Source organism: Ranitomeya imitator, chromosome 10, assembly GCF_032444005.1.
Source record: "Ranitomeya imitator isolate aRanImi1 chromosome 10, aRanImi1.pri, whole genome shotgun sequence".
NCBI lineage: Eukaryota > Metazoa > Chordata > Amphibia > Anura > Dendrobatidae > Ranitomeya > Ranitomeya imitator.
In genome coordinates, this window is record NC_091291.1 from 37,299,760 (window position 1) to 37,318,913 (window position 19,154).

The window sequence follows — 19,154 nt, forward strand, 5'->3', positions numbered from 1 at the left end:
CTACTCCTAATCCTAACCCTAATCCCAACCCTACCACTAATCCCAACCCTAATCCCAACCCTACCCCTTATCCTAACCCTACCCCTATCTCTACCCGTAATCCTAACCCTATCCCTAACCCTATTCCTACCCCTAATCCTCTCCCTACCCCTAATCCTACCTCTATCCCTAACCCTACCCCTAATCCTAACCCTACCCCTAATCCCAACCCTAACCCTAACCCTAATCCTAACCCCAATCCCAACCCTACCACTAATCCTAACCCTATCCATACCCTTAACCCTATCCATAACCCTACCCCGAACCTTACCCCTAATCCTAACCCTATCCCTAACCCTATTCCTACCCCTAATCCTATCCCTACCCCTAATCCTACTCCTATCCCTAACCCTACCCCTAATCCTAAGCCTGCCCCTAACTCTACCCCTAATCCTAACCCTATCCCTACCCTTACCCCTAATGCTAACCCTATCCATATCCCTAACCCTATCCCTAATCCTACCCCTATCCTTACCCCTAACTCTACCCCTAATTCTAACCCTATCCCTACCCCTAACCCTACCCCTAGTCCTAACCCTATCTCTACCCCTAACCCTATCACAACCGCTAACCCTAATCCTAACCCTACCTCTAATGGGAAAACTGGGGCAGGGGAGCGATCAGGAGGCAGGGGGTGATCACTGGGGTGGGAGGCAGGGGTGATCACCGGGGGCAGGAAGGGGCTGTCAGGCGTGGGGGGGGGCAAGGAGATGAGCCGCTGATGGAGGACATGGAGCTGGCAGCAGCAGCAGCAGGGGGGTGATCACCAGGGCATGGGGAGCGAGTGGAGATCGGTGGGCGTGGATTCGGACAGAGGGTTAGCAGAGGTGAGTACCTGGCAGCAGCGGTGATGATGGCGGCAGCGGTGGTGACGATGGCAGCGGCGATCGTGGTGAGGGCAGTGAGCAGGCACCTCACTGTTCAGCTTCCAGGGATGCCATGAAGCTGGACAGTGAGGCAGCCATGGTTTTCTCTACCCCTCCACATCTGAATGGAGAGCTAGCATCACATGGACGCTAGCTCCAATCAGATCTGGGGGGTGGTGACAAAGTGGACACCAGGGTGATCGTAGCCAAGGGGGGGCAAAGCCACCCCCTGGGCTAAAGAACAAGTCCCCCTGTTCCTGCAGATCGGGTGAAATTTCAGTTAACCCTTTCACCCGACCTGCAGAAACGCGAACCCGCCATGACGCCACATAGGCTCATAGGTCAGATTGGCACCGACTTTCATGACGCCTACGTGGCATCAGGTGCCGGAAGGGGTTAAAGTTTTGGAAATCATTTTGTATCCAAACCCGGCTTTAAACTTCTCAACAACAGTATCACGGACCTGCCTGTTGTGTTCCTTGGTCTTCATGATACTCTCTGTGCTTCAAACAGAACCCTGAGACTATCAAAGAGAAGGTGCATTTATACGGAGACTTGATTACACACAGGTGGATTATATTTGTCATCATTAGGCATTTAGGACAACATTGGATCATTCAGAGATCCACAATGAACTCTGGAGTGAGTTTGCTGCACTGAAAGTAAAGGTGCCGAATAATATTGCACGCCCCACTTTTCCGTTTTTAAATTTCCACAAAAATTTAAAATAACCAATAAATTTTGTTCAACTTCCCAATTGTGTTCCACCTGTTGTTGATTCTTCACCAAAAATTTACATTTGGTATCTTTATGTTTGAAGCATGATATGTGGGAAAAGGTTGAAAAGTTCCAATACTTTCGCAAGGCCCTGTATATGTCGGTACGGGGTCACCCATAGAGAATGTAGTCTTTTCTCCCAAATCAACACTTTACACACTGAGGATGTATGATCCTATCATGTCTTGGTATCCAATTTAGCCAAAGCTTCTGCTGCTTCCAGCAACAATCAGAAGTGTTCAACTCCGGGCACAGTTCACGCTGAACAGGCCGTGGCTTCCACACTTTTTTTCTACAGCTCCAACACACAGACTGCTGAGCTCTCCTAGCTGTCCCGTGCAGTCTCCACCTTGAGAGAGACCCTGGCTTGTCTCTCTCACAGCTACAGCCCACATCTTGGCTGGTCACTTCAGCACACTTATCTCTGCTCATTCAGCAGACTTAAACAGCTTGTGAACACAGGCCCCTATTCTTTGTTAAATAATAATCAATAAAGGGGCTGCAGTAATTTCAATAATCTCTGACTATTCTCCATATTTATTATTCTTCTTCTTATTATTATTATTAGTGATGAGCGAGTATACTCGTTGCTCGGGTTTTCCCGAGCACGCTCGGGTGACCTCCGAGTATTTATAACTGCTCGGAGATTTAGTTTTCATCACGGCAGCTGAATGATTTACAGCTACTAGCCAGGCTGAGTACATGTGGGGGTTGCCTGGTTGCTAGGGAATCCACACATGTAATCAAGCAGGCTAGTAGCTGTAAATCAATCTGCTGCCATGATGAAAACTAAATCTCCGAGCAGTCATAAAAACTCGGAGGTCACCCGAGCGTGCTCTGGAAAACCCGAGCAACGAGTACACTCGCTCATCACTAATTATTATTTATTATTATTATAGCACCAGTTATTCCATGGCACTTTACATGTGAAAAGGGGTATACATAACAAAAACAGGTACAATAATCTTGAAGAGTACAAGTCACCGACTGGTACAGAAGGAGAGAGGACCCTGCCCGCAAGGGCTCACAATCTATAAGGGATGGGTGACGATACCGAAGGTGAGGATAGAGTTGGTTGTGCAGTGGGTATGGTGGATGGGGGTTATGGTAGGTCGTAAGCTTGTTGGTAGAGGTAGGTCTTCAGGTTATTTTTGAAGGTTTCCATGGTAGGCGAGAGTCTGATATGTTGGGGTAGAGAGTCCCAGAGTAGGGCGGATTAACGCGAAAATTCTTCTATGCGATTGTGGTAAGAGAAGATAAGAGGAGAGTAGAGCAGAGGATCTTGTGAGGATCGGAGGTTGCGTGCAGGTAAGTATCGGGAGACGATGTCAGAGATGTATGGAGGAGACAGGTTGTGGATGGCTTTGTACGTCATGGTTGGGTTTTGATTTAGATTCTCTGGGCAATGGGGAGCCAGTGAAGGGATTGACAGAGGGGAGAGGCCGGGGAATAGCGGGGGGACAGGTGGATTAGTCGTTCAGTGGAATTTAGTATTTCAATGAATAGAGCATGTGGCCTGTAAGTTAATGAAGCTACCAAACAGCATAAATCAATCTGTTATATCCCTAGCTGCTCCATCAACATCTGCTTCTGTCACCAGGCTCCATCATATTCACTTTGAATATCATTTATGATAACACTGAGCAGCGCAGGCACTGTTATCCAGGAATGATAGTGTGGCTAGGACCTCTGGTGCTGTCCAGCCAGAGGAAATGGGTTTATGTGCTGTCCAGCTACCAAGCATGAGTAATTCACTCCCAGTTGTGGTCTATAGGGCAGCACCACACTCTATTTAAACTCTCAGCAGTCTGCTGGAAATTGCCAGTTATTGTATTTGGTTTCTCTGTATTGGTAGTGTGCTCTTTTACTATCTGATCCTGACCCCAACTTCATCTTTTTCTTTTTCTCTCCCTGATCCTGACCTCAACTACTTTGATTGATTGATTGATTGATCTGCTGGTTCCCTGGCTTCGGTTTGTCTCCCCATTTTGTCCTTGGGTTTATATCTCCAATTACTGTCCCAGCTAGTTCAACTAAACTTTCCTTTGTCTTGCTCCTTTGGCTAGCAACTACTCTGTGGATACAACCCAGGGGACCCGTTGTAAGTCAAGATGCGAGGGTTCCTCAGGTACCTAATATAGGAGGTGGCTAATGCCAAGTCTGTCCAAGGTTTCCCCTTTTCAGCCGACAGCATGGCTGTCAACCATTACGTGAATTGATATGTAATTCTAGATTAGTTGCTTGAATTTACAGGCTGAGGAGCAGAAGATACGCCAACTGCAACTGTGTTAGCGGCTTTATATTGGATATATTATTATCTATTGCCTATTATAGTTACAACTATGACTACAATTGCAGGGACGGGGTACAATCTGTAGGTTATTTGGATTACTTGCTCATCAACTGTAATTAATGACAGATGGCATTTAACTCAGTACAACTGTCAGGAGGGTTCCTTGTTGTTTAAGCACCAATGGGCGTAATTGGTTAAATTTATGGACATAGTAATTTTAATGTCTGAATGCTTATAAAATAGGGCAATAAATATTTTCAGCCCCCAAAGTCATAATTTTTGTCCTTCTTTTCCGAGTTTCTGGTTTCATGTATAAAAATTGTAATTAAATCTAATACATAAAGTCCTCCATAAAAGTGACTGTGCCAAATTAGCAATCAATCTAGCAACCATAGCGACTGCATGTCTTTTTGAGATAAACGCCATAGTAAGTAGATATTTTTTACACGTGAAATGTAAAGATATGAATGTACAAGACAGTAATTTAAAGAATTATTGATATTACTTTGGTGAATAAACCAGCATTAATATAGAAGCCGCCCGTTACTGGATAAACTGGTAGATGTTTTCCTCCTCCTTACCAGTATTATAAATAGTTGATACGTGAGAAGTGATAATTTTTTTTTTCCTGATTTTTCAGGTTCTTTTTCACAGCTATAATGTGGAAGTGAAAGGTTTCACAGCTGTTAATGAGCCATTTTTAAACACTGAAACATGGAGAAAAAAAAGTTAACATTTCCAAACTTGTCACTGAGAGATGATCAGAGAACCATTTTCTACTTCATAACAAGAGAGATATAAAATGGCCGGTGAAACAAGCACCGAGCTCCGCTTTTTATTATGTTCATGTACATTATATTTCTCGATTTTTTAAAAATCATTTTGTTTCCTTTTGGTAGTACCCTTAACTTGGCAAGCCTACTGATTGCTAAGTTGTCCAATCACTACCACCTCCACCGATCCAGAACGGGGCATTTCAGAGCTCCAGACCCCAGTAATCAGAAAGTTATCAGTTATCCCACGGATTAGAGATAAATTGCAAATTGGATATACGCCCTTATCTGTGTGTATATATTTACTCTCCTGTCTTATCTAGACCTCCAGCAGAACAATAGAGCTGTTATTACATTTCTCCAATCTCTGATGGTTCTGTCCCAGTCAACACAGTAAAGCTAACAAGTTAGCTTTTCTGCCAAAGCAAACTTCCTGATGGACCAGCTAGTAACTGATTCTACAGGAAGTTCAGTACAATGATACCTAGAAGAATTGCCCAATATTTTTTAATATTTTCTAATTGTGTCCATATCCTTCAAGTAGAACAAAAAATATTTAGGCAATTTATATGTAAATTTAACAAAAAAGTAATAAATAAAAAAAAAACATTAGTATTAAACAAACTGGCTCTTCCTTAAACTTATCTCCATTTGATAGCCAGTATACTAAATAGAACAATTGTAAGCCACTTTATTCACAGAAAGAGTCTTTCCTTTGTAAAAATGCCCTAAAGTTCTGGCTTTCTCCATTATCCATCCCTTGGCATCACAGACTTGGCCGTATCCTAGATCTCATCATACCTAACAGACCGGACATTCAGCATCTCCCACTCACACACCACCTCCTCACCTCGCCCCCTATCTGTCAGAGTCCCACAAGGTTCAGTCCTTGGGCCCCTGCTCTTCTCCATTTACACCTTTGGCCTGGGACAGCTCATAGAATCTCATGGCTTTCAGTATCACCTCTATGCTGACGACACACAGATCTACATCTCTGGACCAGATATCACCTCCCTACTAACCAGAATCCCTCAATGCCTGTCCACTATTTCATCCTTCTTCTCCGCTAGATTTCTAAAACTTAACATGGATAAAACAGAATTCATCATCTTTCCCCATCTCACGCGACCCCCCCAACGAACCTATCCATTACAGTAAATGGCTGCCCACTCTCCCCAGTCCCACAAGCTCGCTGCCTCGGGGTAATCCTTGACACTGATCTCTCCTTCAAACCACATATCCAAGCCCTTTCCACTTCCTGCCGACTTCAACTCAAAAATATTTCACAAATCCGTTCATTCCTCAACCAAGAATCTGCAAAAACCTTAGTCCATGCCATCATCATCTCTCGCCTTGACTACTGCAACCTCCTGCTCTGTGGCCTCCCCTCTAACACTCTCGCACCCCTCCAATCTTTCTAAACTCTGCTGCCCGACTAATCCACCTGTCCCCCCGCTATTCCCCGGCCTCCCCCTCTGTCAATCCCTTCACTGGCTCCCCATTACCCAGAGACTCCAGTACAAAACCCTAACCATGACGTACAAAGCCCTCCACAACCTGTCTCCTCCATACATCTGTGACCTCGTCTCCCGGTACTTTCCTGCACGCAACCTCCGATCCTCACAAGATCTCCTTTTCTACTCCCCTCTTATCTCCTCTTACCACAATCGTATACAAGATTTCTCTTGCACATCACCCCTACTCTGGAACTCTACCACAACATATCAGACTCTCGCCTACCATCGAAACCTTCAAAAAGAACCTGAAGACCCACCTCTTCCGACAAGCCTACAACCTGCAGTAACCACCGACCGACCAAACCGCTGCATGACCAGCTCTATCCTCACCTATTGTATTCTGACCCATCCCTTGTAGATTGTGAGCCTTCGCGGGCAGGGTCCTCTCTCCTCCTGTACCAGTTATGACTTGTATTGTTTAAGATTATTGTACTTGTTTTTATTATGTATACCCCTCCTCACATGTAAAGCGCCATGGAATAAATGGCGCTATAACAATAAATAATAATAATAATTATAGCTCTCTGTCCATTGTCTTTTGTTAGATTAGATTTGTCTCTAGTAAGAATGAAACTGAGACCACTCACAGGAAACGGCAGCGGGACTTGGCTGCTGCTAGATCCCTTTCATGCAAAGCTTATCCTGTCCCTCCTTTACTCAGTCACTGTGCTGTCCACAACCTTTACTCCCCACACTGTAATTAGGGAGATCCATGTCCCCTGAAAACCAGCTCTGCTGCACCATCATAACGATGTTTTCAATTTTCCTCATACAGTTGTAGCTCACATAGAATTTTACTGCTTGTACCAACTCTGTGTCTAATATTATACAGATGGACATACCGTTAAGGATGGGATTGTAACTATTAATGCTGCTGTCTCTTGGCTAAATATCTACTAGTTCACTATACTGTCAACTAGATCTCCTCTCTGGTTCTCACTGTGCTGCTGCCACCTCAATCTTCTCTCTGGTTCTCACTGTGCTGCTGTCACCTCGATCTCCTCTCTGGCTTTTACCGTACTGCTGTCACCTCGATCTCCTCTCTAGCTTTTACTGTACTGCTGTCACCTCGATCTCCTCTCTGGCATTTACTGTACTGCTGTCACCTCGATCTCCTCTCTGGCATTTACTGTACTGCTGTCACCTCGATCTTCTCTCTGGCTATCATTATGCTACTGTCATCTGATCTCCTCTCTAGCTCTCACTGCTTTGCTGTCACCTCAATCTTCTTGCAGGCTCTCACAGCGTTTCGGTAACTTTGATTTCCTCTCTGGCTCTCACTGTGCTGCTGTCACTTCAATTTCCTCTATGTTTCTCACTGTTCTGCTATCACCACAGCCTCCTCTCTAACTCTCGCTGTTCTACTGTCACCTTAACCTCCTCTCTACCTCTACCCGTTTTGCTGTCACCTCAATCTCCTCTCTGGCACTATTTAATTGTCACCTCAATCTCCTCTCTGGCTCCTACTCTTTTGCTGTCACCTCAATATCCTCTTTGGCTCTCACTATGCTACTGTCACTTCAATCTTCTCTCTAGCTCTCACTGTGCTGCTGTCACCTCAATCTCCTCTCTAACTCTCACTGTGCTGCTGTCACCTCGATCTCCTCTCTTGTTCTCGCTGTGTTGCTGTCAACTCGATCTTCTCTCTAGCTCTCACTGTGCTACTGTCCCCTCGATCTCCTCTCTAGTTCTCGCTGTGTTGCTGTCAACTCAATCTTCTCTCTAGCTCTCACTGTGCTGCTGTCATCTCGATCTCCTCTCTAGCTGTCACTGTTCTGAGGTCACCTCAATCTGCTCTCTGGCTCTCATTATGCTGCTGAGTGTCAACTGATCTTCTCTCTAGCTCTCACTGTGTTGCTGTCATCTCAATATCCTCTTTGGCTTTCATTTTTTCACTTTAACAGTGGTGTATCGATAGTGGGTTCAAGGGTTGCAATTGCATCCAGGCCCTGGAGCTTGGGGGGGTCCAAAAGATCCCATTCCCCATATGAGAACATTAGTACTATTGACGATAGATGGAACTCTGTTACAATTTTTTCACTAAGGCCCATTAGCTTCAAGTTATGCTATGATGGATTACATTAACCGTGCTGCAATTTTGGGCCACCTAGATAAAAATAACATAGGTATGTGCTCCAAAACTTCTGAGAATATAACAAGAAATGCTAGAGTGGAGACAAGTAAAGCACAGATTGGAACCAGGGTTATCTGAAAGTGGACAATTAAAATTATTATCCAAACCTAAATAATTTGATTACAACCAAGTTTAATTACATTTTTTCTTTTTTTTATTATAGGATATTGGAAAAACGGCAGACAAATGGAGAAACAATCGAGTTGACAGAGGAAGGAAGGCCTGTGATCAAGACCGAGAAAAGCCAGCCGGTCGTAGACTGTACATGCTTTGGATTGCCCCGACGTTACATTATTGCCATTATGAGTGGACTTGGGTTCTGTATCTCTTTTGGTATCAGATGTAACCTGGGTGTAGCCATCGTCAGTATGGTGAATAATAACACGGTGTACAGAGGGAACAAACTCGTTGTGGAGGTGAGAATATTCATCATATTTGTACACTGACCCCCAGAAACCATTGTAATTAAGATAAAACAAGTGGGTCAGTTATAAAAAAAATGTTGGTGTTATTATTCATATTCTCTGAAAAAAGGCCAAGAGAGCAAACATTCTGCAGGGGTATGTAAACTTTTGAGCCCAACTGTACATCCAAAAAGCCAGCACCTGTAATGAGGCTCTGTAATGGTATGGATTTGATATGCACAAAAAATAGTTTGTGACAAGCACACTTTGTGAGGTAGACAAGCACAGAGAAATGTCTGGATTTTAGAGAACAAGAAAACTTTGTACAGTCTATTGTGACTAGCAAGCGGACTGTCTCTGAGAATGATTTGATATTTTCTTCATGTAAAAAATATTGCGCAGCCATGCTGCTGCTTTCTAGTACATATAGAATGAAGAAAAATAATGTGTAATTGTAAGTCCAATGCTGCAGGACAGAAACCAGTTCCTTCATATCATTGATCAATTACACTGAGTCAAGGCAATGCTGATGGAATCTCTGCTTGTTCTCCCTCCCTTTATCAATTGAATTGCTGAATTATTTGCAGACTGCTGCTCTTGTTTTCTTCAGTGATTCAGTTGTATAAAACATTTCTCACCACAGCAATGTTTTAGGGCTTTCTTTTCCTATCTCTATTGCTGAGTTGTGATCATCTGATATCCTGTCACTGTTCTAAAGCACTCTAAAGTGGCTGCTGCAATCCCTGCCTTAGCTTTTATACAGGCTTTGATAGTCTCTCCTGATTGGCTGTGCCCTACCATGTGGTATGAGAGAGGCCTTTGACGGAGGTCTGGGGAGTAAAATTTGCCTTTGAGGAGAACATCAAGCTGGAGACTTTCAGGTCAGGGAGTTTTGCTTCAGACCTTGTTCTCTTCCTCTTCTGCATTTATGAATGTTTTTCTTCCGTGTTATGACGTGTTCTCTTTAATTGTATTTTACCAGCAAGCACAATTTACCTGGGACCCCGAGACAGTTGGCATGATACATGGATCATTCTTTTGGGGCTATATAGTGACACAGATACCGGGAGGATATATTTCACAAAAATTTGCAGCTAATAGGTAAGCGATCTGTATTATTATTTTTTTTTGTTCTCTTTATATATGTAAAGTTATTTAATGGTCTGTATATAAAATCATTCTACATTGAGTAATATTCTAAAAAAACAAGAAATACTGAGCTTGCTAAGTTTATGGGCAATATTTTACCCGGTAGCCGCCTTTAGATTCCTGCTGGTCACCCCATGGAGCAAGAGATCACTTTGTCTTGGCTTACCCTGACATTTTAAATTGGGTTTGACAACTTTAGTTATTTTATGAAGAAAAGAAAAAAAAAGAGAAATTCAGAATAATTTTTGATTACTGTAATAGAATTGGTAATTTATTTTGAAGTGATGATGTACTGTAGATGCGCATGTGACCACTGCAGACAGTCAATGGGTTCAGCATTGGTAAAGTGGGCATGTGGTGCATTGATCTGGTGCACATGTGCAGCATTATTATGATGTGGATGTGCTGCTTTGGTCTGGAGCGCATTTGCAGCATTGGTCTTGTTTGGATGTGCTGCTTTGGTCTGGAGTGGATTTGCAGCATTGGTCTTGTGTGAATGTGCTGCTTTGGTCTTGAGCGCATTTGCAGCAATGGTCTTGTGTGAATGTGCTGCTTTGGTCTGGAGTGGATTTGCAGCATTAGTCTTGTGTGAATGTGCTGCTTTGGTCTTGAGCGCATTTGCAGCATTTGTCTTGTGTGAATGTGCTGCATTGGTCTGGAAAGCATTTGCAGCATTTGTCCTGTGTGAATGTGCTGCATTGGTCTGAAACGCATTTGCAGCATTGGTCTTATGTGAATGTGCTGCACTGGTCTGGAACGCATTTGCTGCATTGGTCTTGTGTGGATGTGCTGCTTTGGTCTAGAGTGCATTTGCAGCATCGGTCTTGTGTGAATGTACTGCATTGATCTGGAGTGGATTTGCAGCATTGGTCTTGTGTGAATGTGCTGCATTGGTCGGAACGCATTTGCAGCATTGGTCTTATGTGAATGTGCTGCACTGGTCTGGAACGCATTTGCTGCATTGGTCTTGTGTGGATGTGCTGCTTTGGTCTAGAGTGCATTTGCAGCATCGGTCTTGTGTGAATGTACTGCATTGATCTGGAGCGCATTTGCAGCATTGGTCTTGTGTGAATGTGCTGCATTGGTCTAGAGTGCATTTGCAGCATTGGTCTTGTGTGAATGTACTGCATTGATCTGGAGCACATTTACAGCATTGGTCTTGTGTGAATGTGCTGCTTTGGTCTTGAGCGCATTTGCAGCATCGGTCTTGTGAGTATTTGCTGCTTTGGTTTTGAGCGCATTTGCAGCATTGGTCTTACAGTATGTGAATGTGCTGCATTGGTCTAGAGCGCATTTGCAGCATTGGTCTTGTGTGAATGTGCTGCTTTGGTCTGGAGCGCATTTGCAGCATTGGTCTTACAGTATGTGAATGTGCTGCATTGGTCTAGAGCGCATTTGCAGCATTAGTCTTATGTGAATGTGCTCCTTTGGTCTGGAGCGCATTTGCAGCACTGGTCTTGTGTGAATATGCTGCGTTGGTCTGGAGTGGATTTGCAGCATTGGTCTTGTGTGAATGTGCTGCATTGGTCTGGAGCGCATTTGCAGCATTGGTCTTGTGTGAATGTGCTGCACTGGTCTGGAGCACATTTGCAGCATTGGTCTTGTGTGAATGTGCTGCTTTGGTCTTGAGCGCATTTGCAGCATTGGTCTTGTGAGAATTTGCTGCTTTGGTTTTGAGCACATTTGCAGCATTGGTCTTACAGTATGTGAATGTGCTGCATTGGTCTGGAGCGCATTTGCAGCATTGGTCTTATGTGAATGTGCTGCTTTGGTCTGGAGTGCATTTGCAGCACTGGTCTTGCGTGAATGTGCTGCGTTGGTCTGGAGTGGATTTGCAGCATTCGTCTTGTGTGAATATGCTGCTTTGAGCTGGAGCGCATTTACAGCATTGGTCTTGTGTGGATGTGCTGCATTGGTCTGGAGTGCATTTGCAGCATTGGTCTTATGAGAATGTGCTGCATTGGTCTGGAGTGGGTTTACAGCATTGTTCTTGTGTGAATGTGTTGCTTTGGTTTTGAGTGCATTTGCAGCATTGGTCTTATGTGAATGTGCTGCACTGGTCTGGAACGCATTTGCTGCATTGATCTTGTGTGAATGTGCTGCTTTGGTTTGGAGCACATTTACAGCATTGGTCTTGTGTGAATGTGCTGCATTGGTCTGGAGTGGATTTGCAGCATTCGTCTTGTGTGAATGTGCTGCTTTGGTTTTGAGTGCATTTGCAGCATTGGTCTTATGTGAATGTGCTGCTTTGGTCTGGAGTGGATTTGCAGCATTCGTCTTGTGTGAATGTGCTGCTTTGATCTGGAGTGCATTTACAGCATTGGTCTTTTGTGAATGTGCTGCATTGGTCTGGAGTGCATTTACAGCATTGGTCTTTTGTGAATGTGCTGCATTGGTCTGGAGTGCATTTACAGCATTGGTCTTGTGTGAATGTGCTGCTTTGGTCTGGAGCGCATTTACAGCATTGGTCTTGTGTGAATGTGCTGCTTTGGTCTTGAGCGCATTTACAGCATTGGTCTTGTGTGACTTTGCTGCATTGGTCTGGAGTGGATTTACAGCATTGGTCTTGTGTGAATGTGCTGCGTTGGTCTTGAGCGAATTTGCAGCATTGGTCTTATGTAAATGTGCTGCATTGGTCTGGAACGCATTTGCAGCATTGGTCTTATGTGAATGTGCTGCACTGGTCTGGAACGCATTTGCAGCATTGGTCTTATGTGAATGTGCTGCACTGGTCTGGAACGCATTTGCAGCATTGGTCTTATGTGAATGTGCTGCACTGGTCTGGAACGCATTTGCTGCATTGATCTTGTGTGAATGTGCTGCTTTGGTCTGGAGTGGATTTGCAGCATTAGTCTTGTGTGAATGTGCTGCATTGGTCTGAAACGTATTTGCAGCATTGGTCTTATGTGAATGTGCTGCACTGGTCTGGAACGCATTTGCTGCATTGGTCTTGTGTGGATGTGCTGCTTTGGTCTAGAGTGCATTTGCAGCATCGGTCTTGTGTGAATGTACTGCATTGATCTGGAGTGGATTTGCAGCATTGGTCTTGTGTGAATGTGCTGCATTGGTCGGAACGCATTTGCAGCATTGGTCTTATGTGAATGTGCTGCACTGTTCTGGAACGCATTTGCTGCATTGGTCTTTTGTGGATGTGCTGCTTTGGTCTAGAGTGCATTTGCAGCATCGGTGTTGTGTGAATGTGCTGCATTGGTCTAGAGTGCATTTGCAGCATCGGTCTTGTGTGAATGTGCTGCTTTGGTCTTGAGCGCATTTGCAGCATTGGTCTTGTGAGAATTTGCTGCTTTGGTTTTGAGCGCATTTGCAGCATTGGTCTTACAGTATGTGAATGTGCTGCATTGGTCTAGAGCGCATGTGCAGCATTAGTCTTATGTGAATGTGCTGCTTTGGTCTGGAGCGCATTTGCAGCACTGGTCTTGTGTGAATATGCTGCGTTGGTCTGGAGTGGATTTGCAGCATTGGTCTTGTGTGAATGTGCTGCATTGGTCTGGAGCGCATTTGCAGCACTGGTCTTGTGTGAATATGCTGCGTTGGTCTGGAGTGGATTTGCAGCATTGGTCTTGTGTGAATGTGCTGCATTGGTCTGGAGCGCATTTGCAGCATTGGTCTTGTGTGAATGTGCTGCATTGGTCTGGAGCGCATTTGCAGCATTGGTCTTGTGTGAATGTGCTGCTTTGGTCTTGAGCGCATTTGCAGCATTGGTCTTGTGAGAATTTGCTGCTTTGGTTTTGAGCACATTTGCAGCATTGGTCTTACAGTATGTGAATGTGCTGCATTGGTCTGGAGCGCATTTGCAGCACTGGTCTTGCGTGAATGTGCTGCGTTGGTCTGGAGTGGATTTGCAGCATTCGTCTTGTGTGAATATGCTGCTTTGAGCTGGAGCGCATTTACAGCATTGGTCTTGTGTGGATGTGCTGCATTGGTCTGGAGTGCATTTGCAGCATTGGTCTTATGTGAATGTGCTGCATTGGTCTGGAGTGGGTTTACAGCATTGTTCTTGTGTGAATGTGTTGCTTTGGTTTTGAGTGCATTTGCAGCATTGGTCTTATGTGAATGTGCTGCACTGGTCTGGAGCGCATTTGCTGCATTGATCTTGTGTGAATGTGCTGCTTTGGTTTGGAGCGCATTTGCAGCATTGGTCTTATGTGAATGTGCTGCTTTGGTCTGGAGTGGATTTGCAGCATTCGTCTTGTGTGAATGTGCTGCTTTTATCTGGAGTGCATTTACAGCATTGGTCTTTTGTGAATGTGCTGCATTGGTCTGGAGTGGATTTGCAGCATTCGTCTTGTGTGAATGTGCTGCTTTGGTCTGGAGCGCATTTACAGCATTGGTCTTGTGTGAATGTGCTGCTTTGGTCTGGAGCGCATTTACAGCATTGGTCTTGTGTGAATGTGCTGCTTTGGTCTTGAGCGCATTTACAGCATTGGTCTTGTGTGACTTTGCTGCATTGGTATGGAGTGGATTTACAGCATTGGTCTTGTGTGAATGTGCTGCGTTGGTCTTGAGCGAATTTGCAGCATTGGTCTTATGTAAATGTGCTGCATTGGTCTGGAACGCATTTGCAGCATTGGTCTTATGTGAATGTGCTGCACTGGTCTGGAACGCATTTGCAGCATTGGTCTTATGTGAATGTGCTGCACTGGTCTGGAACGCATTTGCTGCATTGATCTTGTGTGAATGTGCTGCTTTGGTTTTGAGTGCATTTGCAGCATTGGTCTTACAGTATGTGAATGTGCTGCTTTGGTCTGGAGCACATTTGCAGCATTGGTCTTGTGTGAATGTGCTGCATTGGTCTGGAGCACATTTACAGCATTGGTCTTGTGTGAATGTGCTGTACTGGTCTGGATCGCATTTGCTGCATTGGTGTTATGTGAATATGCTGCACTGGTCTGGAACGCATTTGTAGCATTGGTCTTATGTGAATGTGCTGTATTGGTTTGGAGTGCATTTGCAGCATTGGTCTTGTGTGAATGTGCTGTACTGGTCTGAAGTGAATTTGCAGCATTGGTCTTATGTGAATGTGCTGCACTGGTCTGGATCGCATCTGCTGCATTGGTGTTATGTGAATATGCTGCACTGGTCTGGAACGCATTTGCTGCATTGGTCTTGTGTGAATGTGCTACATTGGTCTGGAACGCATTTGCAGCATTGGTCTTATGTGAATGTGCTGCACTGGTCTGGAGCGCATTTGCAGCTTTGGTCTGGTGTGCAGGTGCTGCATTGTACTGGTGAGTATGTGCAGCATTGGTCTCGTATGCATGTGCAGCAATATTCTGGTGCGCTTGTGTAGCATTGTTCTACTGCGTATGAGCAGCATTGTTCTTGTGCAGCATTGTTCTGGTGCGTATATTCAGCATTGTTCTGGTGCGTATGTGCAGCACTGTTCTATTGCGTATGTGCAGCATTGGTCTGGTGCTCATATTCGGTGTTGATCACGTTCACAGTGTAGCATTGTTCAGGTGCGCATGCGCAGCATTGGTCTGGCGTGCATGCGCAGCATTAAACTTGTGCGTATGTGCAACACATCAACAAGTAAGAGACTGGTAGGGCCACCAAGGGAATAGTGCTGCAGCAGTGGCGGACATACAGTTTCAAGTGAGTAATGATTTATACGAGTATATAAATATATATATATATTTTTTTATCACGTCTGCTGAAATCGGCTTGATTTTTCATCTCCTGGAAACCTTTAAATAATAAAAGCTTACTTAATTTTCTAACATGCAATGTTTCACATCTCTCGGTGAATGAGAACATTCGTTTCTTACACCCAGAGGCGTAAAACGTGCCGCGACTTAATGTTTCTCACACCAGATGATTTACTACAATTCCCTTTTTTCTATAGAGCTTTGCCTCCGAGCTGGTACATTTTATATGAACCAATATATTGCAGCACATTATCGGGTTAGGCCAGGAGTTGGTGATGCTGATGGATTTCTCTCTCAGGAAGTTGATACAATTTTTACAATCTGTATTTAGAGATGAAAGTTTCTGGCCACTGATATAAAAAGCCGAGATCTCGAAAATGATTGGAACTGAAACAAAATATGTAAATATTTCTGAACAATTTTATCGCTAGCAAACATATCAAAGTATCCAACCAGAGGCAATTATATCACTAGTCATATAAAGGAGCTGTTTCTGCAAATTGTGAATCAAGTATAATAGCACTGCTCATTAGCATTCCTTCAGAGCGGCCCACCGGGGGATTCTCCTGTTCACCGATGGGCCAGTCCGAACCTGATTGAATCCTTTGTCATTGCAGTTGTATTTCAACCTTGTAAAAATACATGTTCTGTGACGGTTCCTAAGTGCTGAAAATGATTAGTCACCGATGACTCAGAAGCAATGAACTTGTATTATGAGGTTTCCTGAAAGATTTCACCTCTTTGATTGTTAATTCTAAAAATACCCTTATTCCATGTTCCTATGTAGCGTAAATGTTACAATTTTTCTGCTGCACTTTTTTTTGTGCAAAAAAAAAACTGCAGCATTTAACAGTTCAACCAAAATGGCCGTGATTTCATCCAAATTCCTGCCCATTATCCGGTTAAAGAAATGGTCGACCCGTGCATTTTTTTTGGTGCATTTTAAAAATTGCAACCTGAACCAAAAATGAATAAAAAAAAAAATGGGAAAATGCAGCAAAAGGAGCAAAAATATTATTGTGAATTTTGGTGTGGACAACTGCAGAAAAAAATGCAGTGGGGGGGGGGGGAAGTAAAACAATAAAGCCACATGCTACTCACCCTCCTCTGCACCGGTTCTCCAACGGTGCTTCGGTCTCGGTGTTTTGGTTGCAGTGGTTACGTTATAGCGAAAGTTCATATCACTGCTCAAGCCAATCATTGAGTTCAGCAGCTCTTGCTGTCTACATTGGCAGCCAAAATGTAGAGATCGAAAAAGTGGCGGAGACTCAGCACTGCAGAGAAGGAGGGTGAGAGTCATTCGGCTTTGTTATTTTACACATCTGCCAGCACTTGGGGTCCACTTCGCTAAAAATCGAAAACACCTTTATTTAGTTTCTGGAATCCACTGACCATATACTCGATGGCTGTTGGGGTTCTTTCCCCTTATCCAGATGCCACTGCTGTGCCTAAACTTATGTCTGTATGCTTTGTATCATCACACTGTGACTTTTTCCATTCTTTGAAAGCAACTATTATCTCTAAACTAATGTTTGGGGTTTTGCAAAGGCCGGCAACATTTTTGGAGAGTGTCATTTACTTAAAGTGAACCCGTCAGTAGGATTTTGCTAAGTAAACTATAGTCATTGTCAGGTTGATGCCGTTATACTGATTTAAATGATTCTTGGGGTGAAGAAATCTGTCTTGTGGTTCTTGTGTAATCAGTGTTAGAAGTTTTCAGTTAATGATATGAACGTGCTCTGGAGTTGGACTGTACGCAGAGTGTTATCTTGGTGCAATAAGTCAGGGTATACCATGATTCACCTAATGCAACATTGCTATGCCCATGATTCACCTAATGTAACATCGCTATGCCCATGATTCACCTAATGTAACATTGCTATGCCCATGATTCACCTAATGTAACATCGCTATGCCCATGATTCACCTAATGCAACATTGCTATGCCCATGATTCACCTAATGTAACATCGCTATGCCCATGATTCACCTAATGTAACATTGCTATGCCCATGATTCACCTAATGTAACATCGCTATGCCCATGATTCACCTAGTGTAACATTGTTATGCCCATGATTCACCTAATGTAACATCGCTATGCCCATGATTCACCTAATGTAACATTGCTATGCCCATGATTCACCTAATGTAACATCGCTATGCCCATGATTCACCTAATGTAACATTGCTATGCCCATGATTCACCTAATGTAACATCGCTATGCCCATGATTCACCTAGTGTAACATTGTTATGCTCATGATTCACCTAATGTAACATCGCTATGCCCATGATTCACCTAATGTAACATTGTTATGCCCATGATTCACCTAATGTAACATCGCTATGCCCATGATTCACCTAGTGTAACATCGCTATGCCCATGATTCACCTAGTGTAACATCGCTATGCCCATGATTCACCTAATGTAACATTGCTATGTCCATGATTCACCTAATGTAACATTGCTATGCCCATGATTCACCTAATGTAACATTGTTATGCCCATGATTCACCTAATGTAACATCGCTATGCCCATGATTCACCTAGTGTAACATCGCTATGCCCATGATTCACCTAGTGTAACATCGCTATGCCCATGATTCACCTAGTGTAACATCGCTATGCCCATGATTCACCTAGTGTAACATCGCTATGCCCATGATTCACCTAGTGTAACATCGCTATGCCCATGATTCACCTAGTGTAACATTGCTATGTCCATGATTCACCTAATGTAACATTGCTATGTCCATGATTCACCTAATGTAACATTGTTATGCCCATGATTCACCTAATGTAACATTGCTATGCCCATGATTCACCTAATGTAACATTGCTATGCCCATGATTCACCTAATGTAACATTGCTATGCACATGATTCACCTAATGTAACATTGCTATGCCCATGATTCACCTAATGTAACATCGCTATGCCCATGATTCACCTAATGTAACATTGCTATGCCCATGATTCACCTAATGTAACATTGCTATGCCCATGGTTCACCTAATGTAACATTGCTATGCCCATGGTTCACCTAATGTAACATTGCTATGTCCATGAATCACCTAATGTAACATCGCTATGCACATGATTCACCTAATGTAACATCGCTATGCCCATGATTCACCTAATGTGACATCGCTATGCCCATGATTCACCTAATGTAACATCGCTATGTCCATGATTCACCTAATGTAACATTGCTATGTCCATGATTCACCTAATGTAACATTGTTATGCCCATGATTCACCTAATGTAACATTGCTATGCCCATGATTCACCTAATGTAACATCGCTATGCCCATGATTCACCTAGTGTAACATCGCTATGCCCATGATTCACCTAGTGTAACATCGCTATGTCCATGATTCACCTAATGTAACATCGTTATGTCCATGACTCACCTAATGTAACATTGTTATGTCCATGATTCACCTAATGTAACATCGCTATGCCCATGATTCACCTAATGTAACATCGCTATGCCCATGATTCACCTAATGTAACATCGCTATGTCCATGATT

At 43.7% G+C, this 19,154-nt stretch overlaps 1 protein-coding gene across 1 annotated transcript in view; it reads left to right on the plus strand.

The window, feature by feature from the left end:
- Positions 1–19,154, plus strand: part of SLC17A7 (solute carrier family 17 member 7) — a 141,728-nt gene that overhangs the window by 50,945 nt on the left and 71,629 nt on the right. Inside the window, exons 2-3 of the mRNA XM_069742628.1 lie at positions 8,563–8,815; positions 9,786–9,904. Coding sequence (XP_069598729.1) covers positions 8,563–8,815; positions 9,786–9,904 — 372 coding nt within the window. The remainder of the gene's footprint in view (positions 1–8,562; positions 8,816–9,785; positions 9,905–19,154) is intronic.